Raw genomic sequence first — 17,081 nt, forward strand, 5'->3', positions numbered from 1 at the left:
CTACTGGATATCATGAGGTCATTTTACAGAGTCACTCTTCTAGCCATAATTGGATTTTACAAATATACTAGATAGAGCACATTCAATACAGCTATGAAGAAATCAGATTGTCCTATGATTGGTGGCATTTAGATTTTTTTTCATAGCAAATATAAATTTTGCTGATGGGAGCTGTAAACCAGCCAGCACCGCGGGTGTCAGTATGTAAAAGCAATTCATTCTGCATAGCTCAGTTCATATACCTTTTTGCCGATGACTATCATCTAAGCAGTTAGAGTCTCCATACAGAACTAGTCTGCCTCCACCTTCAGAAGGAATTTGGTACAGTCCCAAAATGGGGACATTTTCAACTACAGCAGTCTCCTGCTTTAAAACTTCAAGACCTAGAACAGAGGGAGAAGGAATTTTAAATTTTACTAAAAGCCATATGCAATTTAAACCTTCCCCCCCTCCACGATACACAATCCCCCACATTTTACAACGTATAAATAATAAACATTCAATAAATGCAGTTGTCTGGCTCTTAATTTGAGATTACATTCATGAGAAGATTTCCTAGACAAATTTGGCAACAAATAAAACCACTCCAAGGCTTTGGTTTTGTAATTCCCCCTCTGAGTTTTTAATTTTCTTTACTTTAGTGCAGTTGCAGAATCAAGACTCAAGTGTTTCACTGTCTTTAACGTTCTCTAATGAAAAATCCTAAAATTTCACCTACAATTCCCCAAGTTTTAAAATAGCAGATAATTAAGATTTTCTACATAAGGGTTTTTTTTTCCATTGTAAAGAGTGAATTTTTTATGAAGAGTTTAAAGGGACTTTGTGAAATTAATTTCTTGTAAGGGTGTGCAGTATCTACTAATTTAAACACTGACCATTACAACACATTTTACTTAACATCCACATACATGGCTACCATGTTTTAATATTATTAGAAGCCAAGCACTGTTCATGGAATTAGAAGCAAGAATACAGTAGTCTCAAAGTAAGGCATTCCCTCTCTTTGTAAAGAGCAACAAAATGGAATTTCTAACTGAAGAATGTTCCTATACAACATGTTTAATAGTTGGGGTTATGAGGAATAAAGGCAATTGTTTTCCAGTGTGTGCATCTCATTATGTCTATGCACTACAAACTTCTGGTGTATTTAAACTCCTGTTCAACTTTCAATTTATGAACAAAAGACTAAGTTTATAATGGAGAAATATGCCAAAAAGAAAATTTTACCTAACTCACATGCTTTCCTCCTATTTTCTCTTTTGTTTTAACTCTTACCTAGTTTCACTTTTTTCTGTTTCTATTTAAAAAAAACAAAACAAACCAGATTTCATTGTCAAGTTCTGCTATTGCTCAGTCATCTCCTCTGAGACAGTTGCAATAACAATCTAAAAAGCAACTTTATAAGGATATTCAGGTGCTCGTCACTTACAAGACTGAGACTCTCTTAATGATTAATAGCTATTTAAACTGATGGCTTGTAAATAGAATATCTGCACCTAAATTGAAACGAGTTGTAAATGGTAAGGAAGAAAAACCAAAGAGACAGGTGGTGGTATGGATACATTTATCAAAAAAGCAAAAAACTATTAAAATCAGGCACTCATAACTCAAAAGGGCACTAACTGTACATTGTGAGATACATTCAAACTTTTGACAGTGAACCATTGATAACACTGGTCTACAATTTTTGAGAAGTCGTCTGCTTCAGAGATAAAATGTGCTATTTATTATGTAGTTTGATGTGCTGAATTCAAATATGACAATTAAAACAACTGATTGGCTACTGTTTCTAAGATATTTAAGTTTTTACATTTTATGTCTATGTGTATTGTATAGATAGTAGAGTTTTAATCATAAATTGTAAACCTAGGTCTTTTCATGTGTTTATGGTTGCTTTACATGATAATATTTCACCTGTCCTGTTTATGTAACACTTTAAAAATCAGCAAAAGGGTTATATACATAAAATTTATTATGAAACAAAAGGCAAAAAACTATTCTGTACATAGTTTAGTCCTATTCAGTGTCTACTTGGCGCTTCTTGGCTTGTCTCTTGTATTCATTAAATGGAGCATCTCTTGTCACTGTCCAGCAATAGTCTGCAAGCACTGATGGGCTCCATTTGCCCTGATAGCGTTTCTCCATTGTTGCAATGTCCTGGTGAAATCGCTCGCCGTGCTCGTCGCTCACTGCTCCGCAGTTCGGTGGAAAAAAATCTAGATGAGAGTGCAAAAAATGTATCTTTAGTGACATGTTGCAACCAAGGCTTTTGTATGCCTTGAGGAGGTTTTCCACCAACAACCTGTAGTTGTCTGCCTTGTTGTTTCCGAGAAAATTTATTGCCACTAACTGGAAGGCTTTCCATGCCGTCTTTTCCTTGCCACGCAGTGCATGGTCAAATGCATCATCTCGAAGAAGTTCACGAATCTGAGGACCAACAAAGACACCTTCCTTTATCTTAGCTTCACTTAACCTTGGAAATTTTCCACGGAGGTACTTGAAAGCTGCTTGTATTTTATAAATGGCCTTGACAAAGTTCTTCATCAGACCCAGCTTGCTGTGTAAGGGTGGTAACAAAATCTTCCTTGATTCAACAAGTGGTGGATGCTGAACACTTTTCCTCCCAGGCTCCAATGACTGTCGGAGTGGCCAATCTTTCTTGATGTAGTGGGAATCTCTTGCACGACTATCCCATTCACAGAGAAAACAGCAGTACTTTGTGTATCCAGTCTGCAGACCAAGCAAGAGAGCAACAACCTTCAAATCGCCACAAAGCTGCCACTGATGTTGGTCATAGTTTATGCACCTCAAAAGTTGTTTCATGTTGTCATAGGTTTCCTTCATATGGACTGCATGACCAACTGGAATTGATGGCAAAACATTGCCATTATGCAGTAAAACAGCTTTAAGACTCGTCTTCGATGAATCAATGAACAGTCTCCACTCATCTGGATCGTGAACGATGTTGAGGGCTGCCATCACACCATCGATGTTGTTGCAGGCTACAAGATCACCTTCCATGAAGAAGAATGGGACAAGATCCTTTTGACGGTCACGGAACATGGAAACCCTAACATCACCTGCCAGGAGATTCCACTGCTGTAGTCTGGAGCCCAACAGCTCTGCCTTACTCTTGGGTAGTTCCAAATCCCTGACAAGGTCATTCAGTTCACCTTGTGTTATGAGGTGTGGTTCAGAGGAGGAGGATGGGAGAAAATGTGGGTCCTGTGACATTGATGGTTCAGGACCAGAAGTTTCATCCTCTTCCTCTTCCTCGTCTGACTCAAGTGAGAATGATTCTGGTGCATCAGGAACCGGCAGTCCTTCTCCGTGGGGTACTGGGCGTATAGCTGATGGAATGTTTGGATAATGCACAGTCCACTTTTTCTTCTTTGACACACCTTTCCCAACTGGAGGCACCATGCAGAAGTAACAATTGCTGGTATGATCTGTTGGCTCTCTCCAAATCATTGGCACTGCAAAAGGCATAGATTTCCTTTTCCTGTTCAACCACTGGCGAAGATTTGTTGCACAAGTGTTGCAGCATACGTGTGGGGCCCACCTCTTGTCCTGATCTCCAATTTTGCAGCCAAAATAAAGGTGATAGGCTTTCTTAACCATAGTGGTTATACTGCGCTTTTGTGATGCAAAAGTCAATTCACCACAAACATAGCAGAAGTTATCTGCACTGTTCATACAAGTACAAGGCATCTCTGCTCACTTTGGCTAAACAGAAATGTGTCCCTTTGCAAAATCAAACACTGACAAATAAGAGAGCACGACACTGTATGATTTTTAGAGCTGATATAGGGCAATTTGTTCAGCAGAGTGATGTAAGCTTCGTTATTATTGCATCATCCATGACTTCTAGGAATAACATGATGCAATTCATATCATGTATGAGGCAATACCAGCTTCAGATTGCATCATTCATTGTTTTGCCTAAAAAGCAAGTACTGTCCAAACCCAGTCATAGATTTATTCATAGATCCAGTCAAAGATGTATTTTAGTCATTTCTGGTTTAAATTGAGATCTCTTCCCTTTATAACTCACTTATCCTCCGCCATTCCCAAGTCAAGGGTCGTATATACTGACCCAATAGCATATCTTGAAAACTAGAGCCAATCAACAATTTTAAGCATCATTTTTGTTCTCAGTGACCCAGAATTAGTAAAGTTTGACTACATTTATTTCAGAAGCATTTTGGCTGTAGAGCAGTGTAACTAGTCTTTGAGTACTGTCTTTCAACCAGTTATGCACCACCTTACAGTAATTTCATCCAGACTACATTTCCCTAATTTGCTTATGAGCGTATCATGGGGGACTGGGTCAAAACTCTTATTAAAATCAAGATATATCACATCCACTGCTTCCCCCATCCACTAGGCCAATAACTCCATTGAAGAAGGAAATTAGGTTTATTTGGCAGGATTTATTCTTGACAAATCCATGCTGGCTATTTCTTATAACCCTATTATCCTCTAGGTGTTTACAAACTGATTGCTTAATAGTTTGTTCCAGTATTTTTCCAAGTATTAAACTAGTCTATAATCCCCTAGCTCCTCTTTATTCTTGCTTTTAAAGATAGGTACTATGTTTGCCTTTCTTCAGTCCTCTGGGACCTCACCTGTCCTCCATGAGTTCTCAAAGATAATTGCTAACAACAAAATGTGATACTTGTTCAAAACATTAGCTATAGCTGTAAGACAAATGCATCACCAACTTATGGCTTGGAAAAGAAAATCCTAAACTGAGATATAGCTAAAGATAATATAAAAAAATAGAAGATACAGTCCAATTTGATAGTACCAAGTCTGAGTTTAAAGACATTTAGACTTCAGCTATCACTTTAACTGAAAAATACAAGAAACAGTCTGAACTAAAACTGCACAAAATCACACGCAGAAAGGACACTAATAATTACCTATGCCCCCAGATGCACACACAATTTCTGCTACATCTGTAAGTATATATATAGATACACAGAGAGAGCAGTATTAAATAAATGTGTGTGTATATAGTTGCATATAACTGTCTTATATCAAAAGCATGCCTGTACCTGGTTATAACAGTGCTGCATGAATTGCTTGTGTCCTAAACTGTGTGTAAGAATGCTATACCAAAAGAAACAACTTATCTACTGAATTATTCTACATATTTTTGGTAACTTTTGCACTCAATTATAAATGTTTACCTGTGTACCTACCTAGAAATACCATTAATAACAAAATAATAAAAATAAGGAAATGCAGCTGTATACCTTGGTCTTTAAAAGTGTGTGAAATTACAATGCCATCTTCTGGAAACTTAGCAATACTGCATCCTGATGCATAGTTCACTGAAAGAATAGACATATGAAGTTACAATGCACAGGCTATGAATGCTCTTTTCCCTCCCCCTCCCGCCCATTATTCAGTTAACTGTGAAGGTCAATAAAGAAAAGAAATGCATCAATCATGCTTATATGAGTTCTCATATTCTGATTAAAATCACCATATAATCTGCATAGTCAGTGAGGTTTTTTTTTCAATTAACTGTTAAAGAATTTCCAAGCAAAGGTTTCAAATATTTCATTTCATATATTTCACTCAAGTATACTTTCATTTTAGAAGTTACAATGTTATAATCTTTCTCAAACCCAAAACAGAAGCTTAATTATTTTATCTTTTACAAGCCGCTGTTATCACTATCAAAGATAGTTATTATTTGTATTCCAGTGGCCCACGCCAACAATCAGGGATTGTACAAACAAAATTAGAGGCAGTCCCTGATCTGAAGAGCTTACAGTCTAAATAAACAGAATAGACAAAGAGTGTGAAAAAAAGGAAACAACATACAAGTAGAAGATTGGAAACTAAGGCAAAGGGAGATTAAGTGACTTGTCCAAGGTCAACCAGAAAGCCTGTGGCAGAGCTATAAACTGAATCCAGTTTTCCTGAGCCCCAGTCCAGTGTCTTTCACCACAAGACCATTCATCATAATAGCTATAACCTCAAACAATGAAACATATCAATCTATATGGGTAGACATATTTAAATCAATCAATTATGGGTAGAGAATTCAAAGGCCAAGAGGACAAGATGTGCTAAAGAACATCCAAAAATTATATACATGTGTCAAAAGTGGAATGTTTTGAAGAGTGACTCCACATGTGAATTCTTTTTTAAAGAGAAAGAACTTCAAAATTTAATTTAAAATATTAAGTTAAAATAGGACAAACCTGAACCTTGATATCTGTATATTTTTAATTAGTCAGTAACTATAGTTTCAAATTAAAAAATAAATAAAACACTCAGAACTACATCTGGAACGCAAATACAAAGAAGACCACAGAGTTTATTATACAGATATTAATCTAAAATCTAATCGATTTTTTCATATAATTCCATAGGGGTGTTAAGAGTTGCAGTATCTCTGAAAGTCACATGTCCCATAAGTATAACTATTTCTCCAAAGAACATTCTATTCTTGGAGTAGTCAAGTACTGTATTCCATGACTTACTTTCATGGTTTGCCATGGTAAAATCCCCTTCGTACAGCCCATCACTAAAGGCCATGTTCCAGACAGAGAGAAGATCATTGAGAGCTGGAATATTAGCACCTCCAGTATCTGGCATCCACCACTGCCTACAAAAATTAGAGCATGGCACAGGTTATTAGTATAGAAGATCCAAAATTTTGTTTCATGACAGAAGTCCAATATCTCCCTGGATGATATTCAGAATGCACCAAAGCAATCAGTACCAGGGACATAAATGTCAATGTTTATTTGGTAGTGACAGTTTGAACACTATGACTAGGATTTTCAAAGAGGTCTGAAGTGATTTATGTGCCAAAATCCCAAAGCATTTCTATGGGATATAGGCACCTCACTCCTTTAGGCTCCTTTGAAAATCCGAGCCTAAGTTAATTAACATTACAAATGTGAAATTCTCAATGTGGTCCAGCTTTACAGTGAAACGAAGTGTGCTTTTCCAGAACAGGACAAAAAACACCTTGAAATAAAACATTTTGACATATGTCTACTTGGTTTGGCAAGGAAGGAAAAAAGCCAATGGCCCAAATCATTTAAAAGCTGTCCGAAAGAATGAGGAACTTCTGATATTTCCAATAACAGAAAATATTGTTTGTTAACAGTTGGTTGGATAATTTCTAGGTTAAAAATAACACAAAGTTGACTTATTAAATGTTTCATTATTAGTGATGCTCATGTATTTCCCCCTTTATAAAATATATAGGAATTATTTCAGATATTTGAATACTGGGTCATCTAGCTAATTGATACCATTCATAATCTATGTTCTCCTTCCCACTCGCCTCCCAAAAACTGACAACTGAGAACTTTTTATTTAAGTAATCATTGTTTTTTCTAGTCTCTATATTTGTGACATATGTTGCCTTAAGATTATATATAAATTTACAGCAATTGCTGTTAAAAACATGCCCATTTGCCATTAGATAAAGACAAAGTGAATTTAGCATCTGCAGTATTCCCTTCCTTATACATATTGTGGGAAACACTGCAAATACTAAAATAATGTTACTTCATTATCTTAGACAATTGACAAGTTTTTTTTTTTTTTTATGATGACCTCCTTATAAAGAGCAATTATGTTAAATTGTGATTCCCACAGACCCTCCACCACAAACTAATACCTTGTGTTTTCATCGTAGAACTTGACTTTTCTCATCACTGAAGTGTTGTACCAATCACTGAACACTATTAGCGAGAGTCCATTATCAACATCCCTCCTTAGCTTGGTGATTTCTTCAGGAAAATATTCTTCCTCACTGTCCACCATCAGTAAGGTCCCTATATGAACAGAGCAAACAGAATTCATAATCTTTGAAGGTCTAACCAATGTAATGTTATCTCTATCCACAGAACTCATGCAGAAGGTAGCATCTGTGCAGTGTGCCTAGGCTGTCCTAACAATATGCTCCAAACTGACTTGAAGGAGCCACCGTTAGCGGTGTCGTGGTACTTCAGTTTCCATGTCCTTTCAATCCCTAGTTTCTTTCAAGAATGCCAATAATAAGTGTCAATTGTAATGATGGTTTCTAGGATGTAGGTACTGGATTAAGACCACCAACTCCTTTAACGTGTCATGCTACAGAGGAAGTTATAGTAAAGAATAAAAGATGCACTGATAGTGACTCTATGACTATGTTTCAGCCAGGATTTTTCCTTTGACAAGACCTTAAAATCTCACAAACAAAATCAGTGGCTTGCCATCCTGAGCAGGAACATACAGCCATTAAAACAGGAAGGCTTCAACAACGTGTGTAAGAAAATACCAATATGAAAACAACTCAGTAGTGAATATTACACGGATCAGTGTGTTTTGAAGCTGTGCATATGTAGGGGAAGAAGAGGAATTCTGTAGCGTCTCTAATGTAAATACACAAACCAGTGATTAAGTCTTTACATGAGATAGATTGGATGTCCTTTAATATGTAAAGCTTTTTACTTTGATGACAAGTTTAATTTTTATACTTGATAATACAAGAATGAAGAATGAATCCTGGCCAAATAAACAGTAAAGATTTGAATGGTAATTGCTTGCTTTAATACAGAAAACTGTAAGTTTAGTGATCTATCACCATGTTTTCCTTCTGTTCAAATACTATCTTTTATTACTGTAGCTGCTGTGAAGTCATAATAGGCAGATTAAAAAAAATATTGAGACTTCTTGCTGCCTTTTTGATGCAGAAAATTAAAAAACGGTCTTGGTTATTTCATTTAGATATGCCCCTGAGTATGTCACAATGTTATTATAAATAACCAAACAAAATAAGAAGGCGACTTATTTGCCCCACAGGAAAAGTAATTGGAAAAATATACTCGTATGCCCTGGAATAAACAACTGAGATGTTAATTTGCTACTAGTTATCGAGGCACCTTAATTCTTCACTCTCTCTCTGTAATAAAACATTTCCTAATAAGAGGTACATTGACATTATTCTTTCTTTCTTCTAATATTGCTAGAGCTCTTCTTTCAAAGCTGTCTATTGGAATTGTTTTTTCCCCTCCTATTTGCTTTGTTTTATATAAAATGGTAATAGGACAAAAGCATTTAAACTGGAAGTGTTAACAAATTGCAGCATCACCAAGAACACAGAAGAGAATCCCATTGCATCCTCCCCCTTCTGCAAATGAAGTTTTTACACAGAAAATGCTATTCAATATATTGGACAGTTGAGTAGAATGAACATCAAATTCATTTCCACTTTTGACTGAAGGTAATTTTGTATATTTATCCATATGTGACAGGATAGCCTTTATAGTTTATATATTTATGCAAAAGAACAGTCCTATTCTAAAAAGCAACAGGGGGTCCTGTGGCACCTTTAAGACTAACAGAAGTATTGGGAGCATAAGCTTTCGTGGGTAAGAACCTCACTTCTTCAGATGCATCTGAAGAAGTGAGGTTCTTACCCACGGAAGCTTATGCTCCCAATACTTCTGTTAGTCTTAAAGGTGCCACAGGACCCTCTGTTGCTTTTTACAGATTCAGACTAACACGGCTACCCCTCTGATACTTGAGTCCTATTCTAATTTCTGAAAGCCCAACAGGCCATTTGCTTTTTCAGTGAATGCTGTTACAGTTTAACTTATATAGGGATTTCCATTAACACAATTTGAGGAATTTAATATTTAGAGTATTTAAATGTGTAAGGCTGAAACAAAGTTCGCTGTCATGCAAGAGAACCTTGTTTGGCAGCATCCATGTGACACTGGCATTTGTTTTAAGGGCTTCCTATTCTCCAGCAGCGAAATGAAGACAGCATGCAAGGTGGTTCCACTTATCATTATAGCAAACCCTATATTAAGGTTGCCTAACGCTGCCCATGATAAAGGATTCTTGCAACCTTTTCTTTACGGTCTCACACTTTCCTTATTTGCAGCAGTCCTTTGATATTTGGCGGGGGAGGATGCCCGAAGGCTATCGAGGTGCCTTCTCTTTGTTCCATGAACTGTAAACTGTTGAACATTGCTATTCCCCTTCTCTCACTTCCCTTCCTTGGGAAGATTTTGGCAGCTTGCCATAATATTAATTAAACCCATGAACAATGTAAGACCAAGATTCACCACCAAAGCAACAGCCACAGACACAGTAGTGACAATACATTTCTATGATTTGATATACAATGCGATATAGGGGCTAGGGAAATCAGAACATTATGGCAGATTGAATGATGAGTTTTCCTCCTTCTCAGCCTATTAAATATTTTTGGATACAACGAAAGGAGAATTGACTAATTTTACTGCCGAAAATGGAATACTACAGAGAAACTTCCTTTGTAAAATTAAAGACACATTTATAATGCATGCAGTTATTTTTCTAATAGCATGTACTCTCTAGTATTTTTTCAAATCTTTTCAATCCCTTACAAAGATAAGAAAGCTTCTAAAAAAAATTAACCGAACACAAATAATGCATGACTGCTTACCATACTGACTAGCGTCAAAACATGTAAATGGGGAACCAAGAACTTCAACAAAATATCCCATGCTTCTTAGATGCTGGTACATATCCCTGAAGTTTGTATGGATGTGGTCACCATTCCTAATAAAAATAAAAGTAAACAAAAATAGTGGTCAAGAAATGTAAACATCACATGCACAAACCTAAACTACATTATCTTGTTATAGGGTCAATGTTTATTTTCTTTTCAAAAAGAGACATTTTCAAATGATGGCTTCTAATTTTCCATGCATAATCAACTCTATGCACAATTCTGTGCAAACTGTATCATCTGTGAGTGCAGTAATAGAGTGCAATGAATTACACAAACAACATTAAGGGCTGGGTTGAGGCCTCTTATGAAATACATTAGTATCTGTTTATTACACATCACAAAAAGAAAAAATTACCCCATATTGAAACCAGCTGCTCTTACTAACTTTCCTTCCCACAGAAGAGCTGGTGAGAGCAACGCCAGCTACCAGGAGATGAAGCAAGTAAGTGGGACTGACTTTGGAGAACTGCTGAAACCAGTGGAAGCAGCTCCTGGCCACTTGCCAAGAGCCATTCTAGGGGGACAGGAGTATCCCTGTTCCCAGGCAGCTGTTCAGAAGACACCCAGCACCTGTAACCTGCTTGGTTCCCATTGCTTTCTCACTGTATGCTCCCTCCCACACAGTGCCCACAGTCCTTGTCTCCACCCAAGTCAGACTCTGGAGTAGTTCCTTTTTTGGTATACTAACATCAACTTCTTTAGGAGTGAGGGACCAATATGGAGACATTTCTCAAAAAGCAGGGGCCCTAGTCTGGAATCTCTCAGGTTGCTTTGATGTGTGCCAACACAGACAATAATGTGTACACCAGTTCCCTATCACAAAGAGGATAGAGGAGCTGAGAACATGCCTTATTCAATCTGTAATTAAACTAAACTATTACGTTATTTTTAAAAATGAACCTTCAGTTTGAGTTTTCTATAATGAATCTAGCTGAATTTGTAAAGGTGTTTTGTTTTTTAAATGAGAGCAAAATACTTTAAAAAGCGGAAACCTTAGTTTTCAAATACATTTCACTCTTTACAGATGTCAAACTCTTCTTCAGAAATCCAGGAAATAATTTAAATAAGTTGTTAATAAACCACAGATAAAGCTCAAAAACTCCATCCAGAAGCTGTATTGTTTTCCATTAAATTATTAGAAAATAAAATTCCCCATGTTATGCTGGAAGTGGGATTGTGTTCCCTAGACAATAAAGGTACAATACACCCTCGCTATAACGAACCCCTGGGGATCCAAGCCATTTGGTTCTTATAGCCAGGGGTTCGTTATAGGGAAAGAAACCTGCTGTGTGTGGGGGGGAGAAGGGGTGGCTGACACCTTGAGCCCCGCAGCAGAACTGAGAGCTCCTCCGGCCCCGGGGCCACGGCAGACAGCTCCTCCGGCAGCAGGAGGAGCTGTGTGCCCCCACCTCCCCGCAGCCCTGGAGCCAGAGGAATTGTCAGCCCCCTGGCTGCAGTAGGCGGGGCTGGAGATGGGATGAAGGGCCGGAGATGGGATCAAGGGCCAGGTTCGCTATAGCCCAAGGTTTACTATTACGAAGGGTGTTATAGTGAGGTTGTACTGTATTGCATGTCATTAATATACAGTCAAGAAATAAACCCAAGGAATTAGTTACGATTTCTCAGATAAAACTGAAGAGACACACCAATCTAAAGGATCATTCTTCATCCTCAAATTATCTCTGGGGAAGTATCCTGGTGGATAACGAAGATTGTGATACTGATCCCAAAGGACTCGCTTGCTACGAGGAGGGGTAGGAATAATCTTTACTTTTATTGGGAGCTTCACAGTAGAAGTCTGCTCTGCACCACTTTTAGACTGGAAGAAAAAACGGAAAACAAAAATAATGAAATGCTTTTCCTAAAAGAGTATTTACAATTTCATTTAGGATTATAAAGGTCCAGAAATACTGAAGAATGATTTTTGATTTTATTTGCCAAGTTTACCCACTAAATCCAGGAACAGTTTCCCAGTGCCAGCAACGAATGTCCAGAGATGAAGGTCTAACCCCATAAATCACACAAGTATTGTAACCCCATTGTAAAAAATCCTTTGTATATTCAGTGGTTTACATTTATGCTCAGAATTTAAAATATTTAAAAAAAGCTTCGGTGCTTTAAACATTTGAGACTTCTCCAAAACAATGAGTTCTTTTTTTGGAGAGAAAAATAATTCTAATTTATTATCAATCCCTGAAGATTTCCTATATTCCACCAGTTTACGTACAATTTATATTAGCCTTATCTCTCTATGGAGTTGGCCATGTGAATGGGGTTTTTGTTTCTTTGTTTGAGTGCATTCATTTCATGTTTATATCATGCCCTCAACTGTTAGATTTCTTGCTCAGACTATTAAACCTTGTCCCCAAATTCAACTGCACCCAAGATTATAAACCTAAACCAACCACTTAGAGGGATATTCATTTATCACTACATGATAAAACACTGAAATGAGGTAAACTTACTTCATTTTCTGCAGGGGACAATACTGTGATCATGACATGACCTTGAGCAATGCCTTCCCAAGATGCTGCTTTCTTTGCTACAGAAATAGAAATTGCTAGGTATCCTGACCAAGGCCATAACACCGGGGAATAGGAGAAAGCCACTTCAATATTATCTCCATTCTGTGGTAAATAGGGCTGCCAGTCCGGCTGCAGAGTAGAAAATAGAAAGTGTTGGTAATTATTTTAAAATGTTGATGAAGGAATATTTGTTGTCACAAATAATCTACTAAATTTTATATACACTGCTTAAAAACAAACACACATTTTTGGAGATCCTGTTGTGCTCAATTATAAAATATAAAGTCTGGGGGTCAAATATTGTATTAATTATTCCTTGCATCAATTATTTAGACAGTGAGCTCTTGGGCTGCCTTTAACAGGTATTTGTACAATCACCAGAACAAATGGGTACTTCTCTACTAAAAATAATAATTAATAGAAACAGTTTTCCTCCAACAACAAAAAGGGATGACTAAAGGGTGTCCACCCAAATTATACAAACTTCGTCTAAGTGTTAATGCTAGCCCAGGATGTTGGAAAAGGACTGCAATATGCATCGATGTTCTTTTAAGATTTAATCTGTAACAATGCGTTACTGACCTGCCCAAGGACTATTCATTGTCATTCATAATGGCAATAGTCACTGGACCAGGGAAAGAGAGTTAAGGTTGACTATCACCTGGTAATTAGGTCACTCATTTAGGACATGGGAAACCCAAGTTCAAGTCCCTGATCCAATTACTAATTACTCATAAAAAGTGGAACAGCTTCAGCAGGAGAGGTTGAGCCCAGTAGTTAGGGTGCTCTCCTGCAATGTGGGAGACTCAAGTTCAAATTGTTTCTCCACAGCAAGCAGATGGGGGACTGAACCCAGGACTCCCACATCCCAGGCGATAGCATTAAGCACTGGGTTAAAGCTGATAAGGGAGCCATCCCATCCTCTAGACATGTTACAACTCCAGTCCTCCTTTGCTTTTGTTAAAATTCCCCAAATTGAAACAAAATCTTTTGAGTTGGGTTGAAACTACATGTTTTAACCCAGCTCAACATTTTTTTGACTTTTTGAATTGCTGAAAAAATTTGTTTTCAGTTCGACCCAAAACGAAACATGTTTTGATTTTTCAGAATTGCTAACAATTCAAAAAATCCATTATTCACACAGCTCTAGGTGTACCAGGTTTATCATGCCAAATAGAAAAGTAAGCACAAAGTATTATCCTCTCTCTAGTCAGAAAACTTGGTATTGATGAAATAGCCTTGACTTGGGAAAGGATTAGCAGCAGCACTTCAATGTGAAACATTATTGTTCCAAGTCATGGCTATTTATGTCTTACCTTGTCTACAATTCTCCCAGTGACACCCATACCATTAAGGATGGTAATATTAACAATAGTTGGCATTCCTCCATAATAAATAGGTTGGGAGCAATAGGGCCACATGTAGGGGCATTCTGTCAAGTCAATGTAGCTTGGACTCAAACTGAAAAAAAATACATACAGTAAATTTTAAAAAGTACGTACAACACAATCATGTTAAAAAGTCAGAGGTAAAATTAGCAAGCTATAGTCACTCTCACAGCTCTGATCTTTCTTCCCAATGAGTCTGAGACATAAAAACCATGATTAAATTAAAATATAACATGAGAAAGTTTTATGTCAGGGATGGTCTGGTGATACTTAAGCCTGCCACAGCATGGGGGAATGCATTTGATGATCTTTGCGGTCCCTTCCAGCTCTACATTTCTATGTGAAATAAAGTTATTCTTTTTATTTTTAGAATGAAAAAGAAAAAAGAAAAAGTAACAGGACACAATTTAGCACAATAAAAATAGTGTTGGATAACTAAAAAATGGTGTTGGATAACTAAAATTGGACTATTTCTCTATTTAATTGCTGTATTCACAATACTTGTTAACGTAGTGCTAAATTTTCCACTACACACCCAGGGGATTAAACTAAGGAAGGGAAGAAAATGTAGAAACCTTCATAATAAAGAGATGACAGATTCATGCCCCTATTCTTCTCTAATTTTAGCAACATGATGGCTTCTGACAAGAGGCTTTTCATTAAACTCTTCCATTTGAATTATGTAATCTATGTGCAAGTTCTCTTCACCATGTGAGCATGCACACTGCTCAGCTGAGCAAGATGTGTGACTTTCTTTTAAAAGAAATATTCAGAACACAATGAACATGAATAGATTATTAATTAACTAAGAATTAACACTCACCTGGCCTGTGGCTTATAGCTATTAAGGATCTGGTAGGCTCTAAGAAGATCCAGTTTGCCATGCCCTTGCTCAAACATGTTAACGCCAGGAAGCCTACGTGCGGATGCAATCAGGGCCTGCTTCATACTAGCTGGATTCACCATTTCACGCTTCTGAACTGTGCTAAAAATGACAAATGTTTATTAGATGACATTTAAGAGGTACTGTTCTGGTCTCAGGCTAGGCATAGAATGAGAAATGAGACTAAGGCCAGGTCTACACTCAAAAGTTAAGTCAATGCAGCTACATCGCTCAGGCATGTGAAAAATTCACATGGCTGAGCAAAGTAGTTCAGCCAGCCTAACTCCCAGCATAGACAGCACTAGGTCGACAGAAGAATTCTTCTGTCAAACTAGCAGCCACTTCTCAGGAAGCGGATTTACTATGACAACAGGAGAACCCCTGCTGTCTCCTGTGACACCCCTGCTGCCACAGTCGTGAGCGTCTACAGCTGTGCCGCTGTAGCGTTTCAAGTGTAAGCAAGCCCTAAACTTATTCTAACCCATTCAATTTAAGCAAAACGTAACTGACGTTAATGTTATATGCATAACCTATAGTTAAAACTGGAGAATATCACTTAAGTGACTTTTCAATGGAAATGCTTAAGATGAAAATGGAAATGGCAATTTCGCCACATATTGCTCCTTAAAACATGTATAATTTTTCATCTCTACAACCCAATATGCTCAACTGTCAACAATATTTTCAGCCCAAGAGATATTTTGTTCCATGTCAGAAGTATACTTGAAGTTGAAAACATCTAGCCCCCTTCTCTGGAAATCTAAATCTTTATATATCTTTCTCCTCAACAAATACCCACTTCTTTTTAAGGAAAACAGAAAAAGCATACTTGACTATTATGTTTGAAGAAAACAATCGCAATTATATTCAAGAAATATACAGGCTGCTAATACATGTGAATAGTTAAATTTGGGGGATGAAGTTTTCTAAGTATTGTATGTGGGCCATTCTTAAACTACTGCAAGATATTCTTGAACTATTGTAATATTATTGCAAGTTCAATGTAGAAAATGAAAAATCCTCTTTTTCATACAGCTATTTAGCGCTTAGCAGAAAGACTTAAGAAGCCATATAATGATATAAACAACCAATGCACCCACTGCCCCCGCATACATAAAATGTATAGTATTTAGGCACCTGGTATAAGAGCAAAATGCAAACATCTCCCTTTTTTACCAGAACAAGTGGACAAGTAAAGTTCAGTGACTGAAACAAGCTATTAAAAAGTATGGCAAAAATGGATCAACATTATAAAATATTTATTTAAATCTTGTATATCTAATAGGGCTGTCAAGCGATTAAAAAAATTAATCATGATTAATTGCACGATTAATTGCGCTGTTAAACAATAATAGAATACCATTTACTTAAATATTTTTGGATGTTTTCTGCATTTTCAAATATACTGATTTCAATTACAACACAGAATATAAAGTGTACAGTGCTTATTTTATATTTATTTTTTATTACAAATATTTGGACTGTAAAAAAACAAAATAAATATTTTTCAATTCAACTAATTCAAGTACTATAGTGCAATCTCTATCATGAAAGTTGAACTTACAATTGTAGGATTATGGGCAAAAAATAACCGCATTCAAAAATAGAACAACGTAAAACTTTAGAGCCTACGAGTCCACTCAGTCCTACTTCTTGTTCAGCCAATCGCTCAGACAAACAAGTGTATTCACATTTGCAGGAGATAATGTTGCCCACTTCTTGTTTACAATGTCACCTGAAAGTCAGAACAGGCGTTCGCA

General features: G+C 36.9%; 1 protein-coding gene across 1 annotated transcript in view; it reads right to left on the minus strand.

The window, feature by feature from the left end:
• The window catches only part of MBTPS1 (membrane bound transcription factor peptidase, site 1), a 47,143-nt gene that overhangs the window by 6,065 nt on the left and 23,997 nt on the right, over positions 1 to 17,081 (minus strand). The window contains exons 11-19 of the mRNA XM_065416379.1: positions 15,262 to 15,423; positions 14,367 to 14,511; positions 12,991 to 13,179; positions 12,172 to 12,344; positions 10,457 to 10,572; positions 7,658 to 7,814; positions 6,504 to 6,628; positions 5,262 to 5,339; positions 243 to 383 (exon numbers count right to left, since the gene is read on the minus strand). Of these exons, the coding sequence (XP_065272451.1) occupies positions 243 to 383; positions 5,262 to 5,339; positions 6,504 to 6,628; positions 7,658 to 7,814; positions 10,457 to 10,572; positions 12,172 to 12,344; positions 12,991 to 13,179; positions 14,367 to 14,511; positions 15,262 to 15,423 (1,286 nt within the window). The remainder of the gene's footprint in view (positions 1 to 242; positions 384 to 5,261; positions 5,340 to 6,503; positions 6,629 to 7,657; positions 7,815 to 10,456; positions 10,573 to 12,171; positions 12,345 to 12,990; positions 13,180 to 14,366; positions 14,512 to 15,261; positions 15,424 to 17,081) is intronic.

Source organism: Emys orbicularis, chromosome 14 (genome assembly GCF_028017835.1).
Source record: "Emys orbicularis isolate rEmyOrb1 chromosome 14, rEmyOrb1.hap1, whole genome shotgun sequence".
In the NCBI taxonomy this organism is placed as follows: Eukaryota; Metazoa; Chordata; order Testudines; family Emydidae; genus Emys; species Emys orbicularis.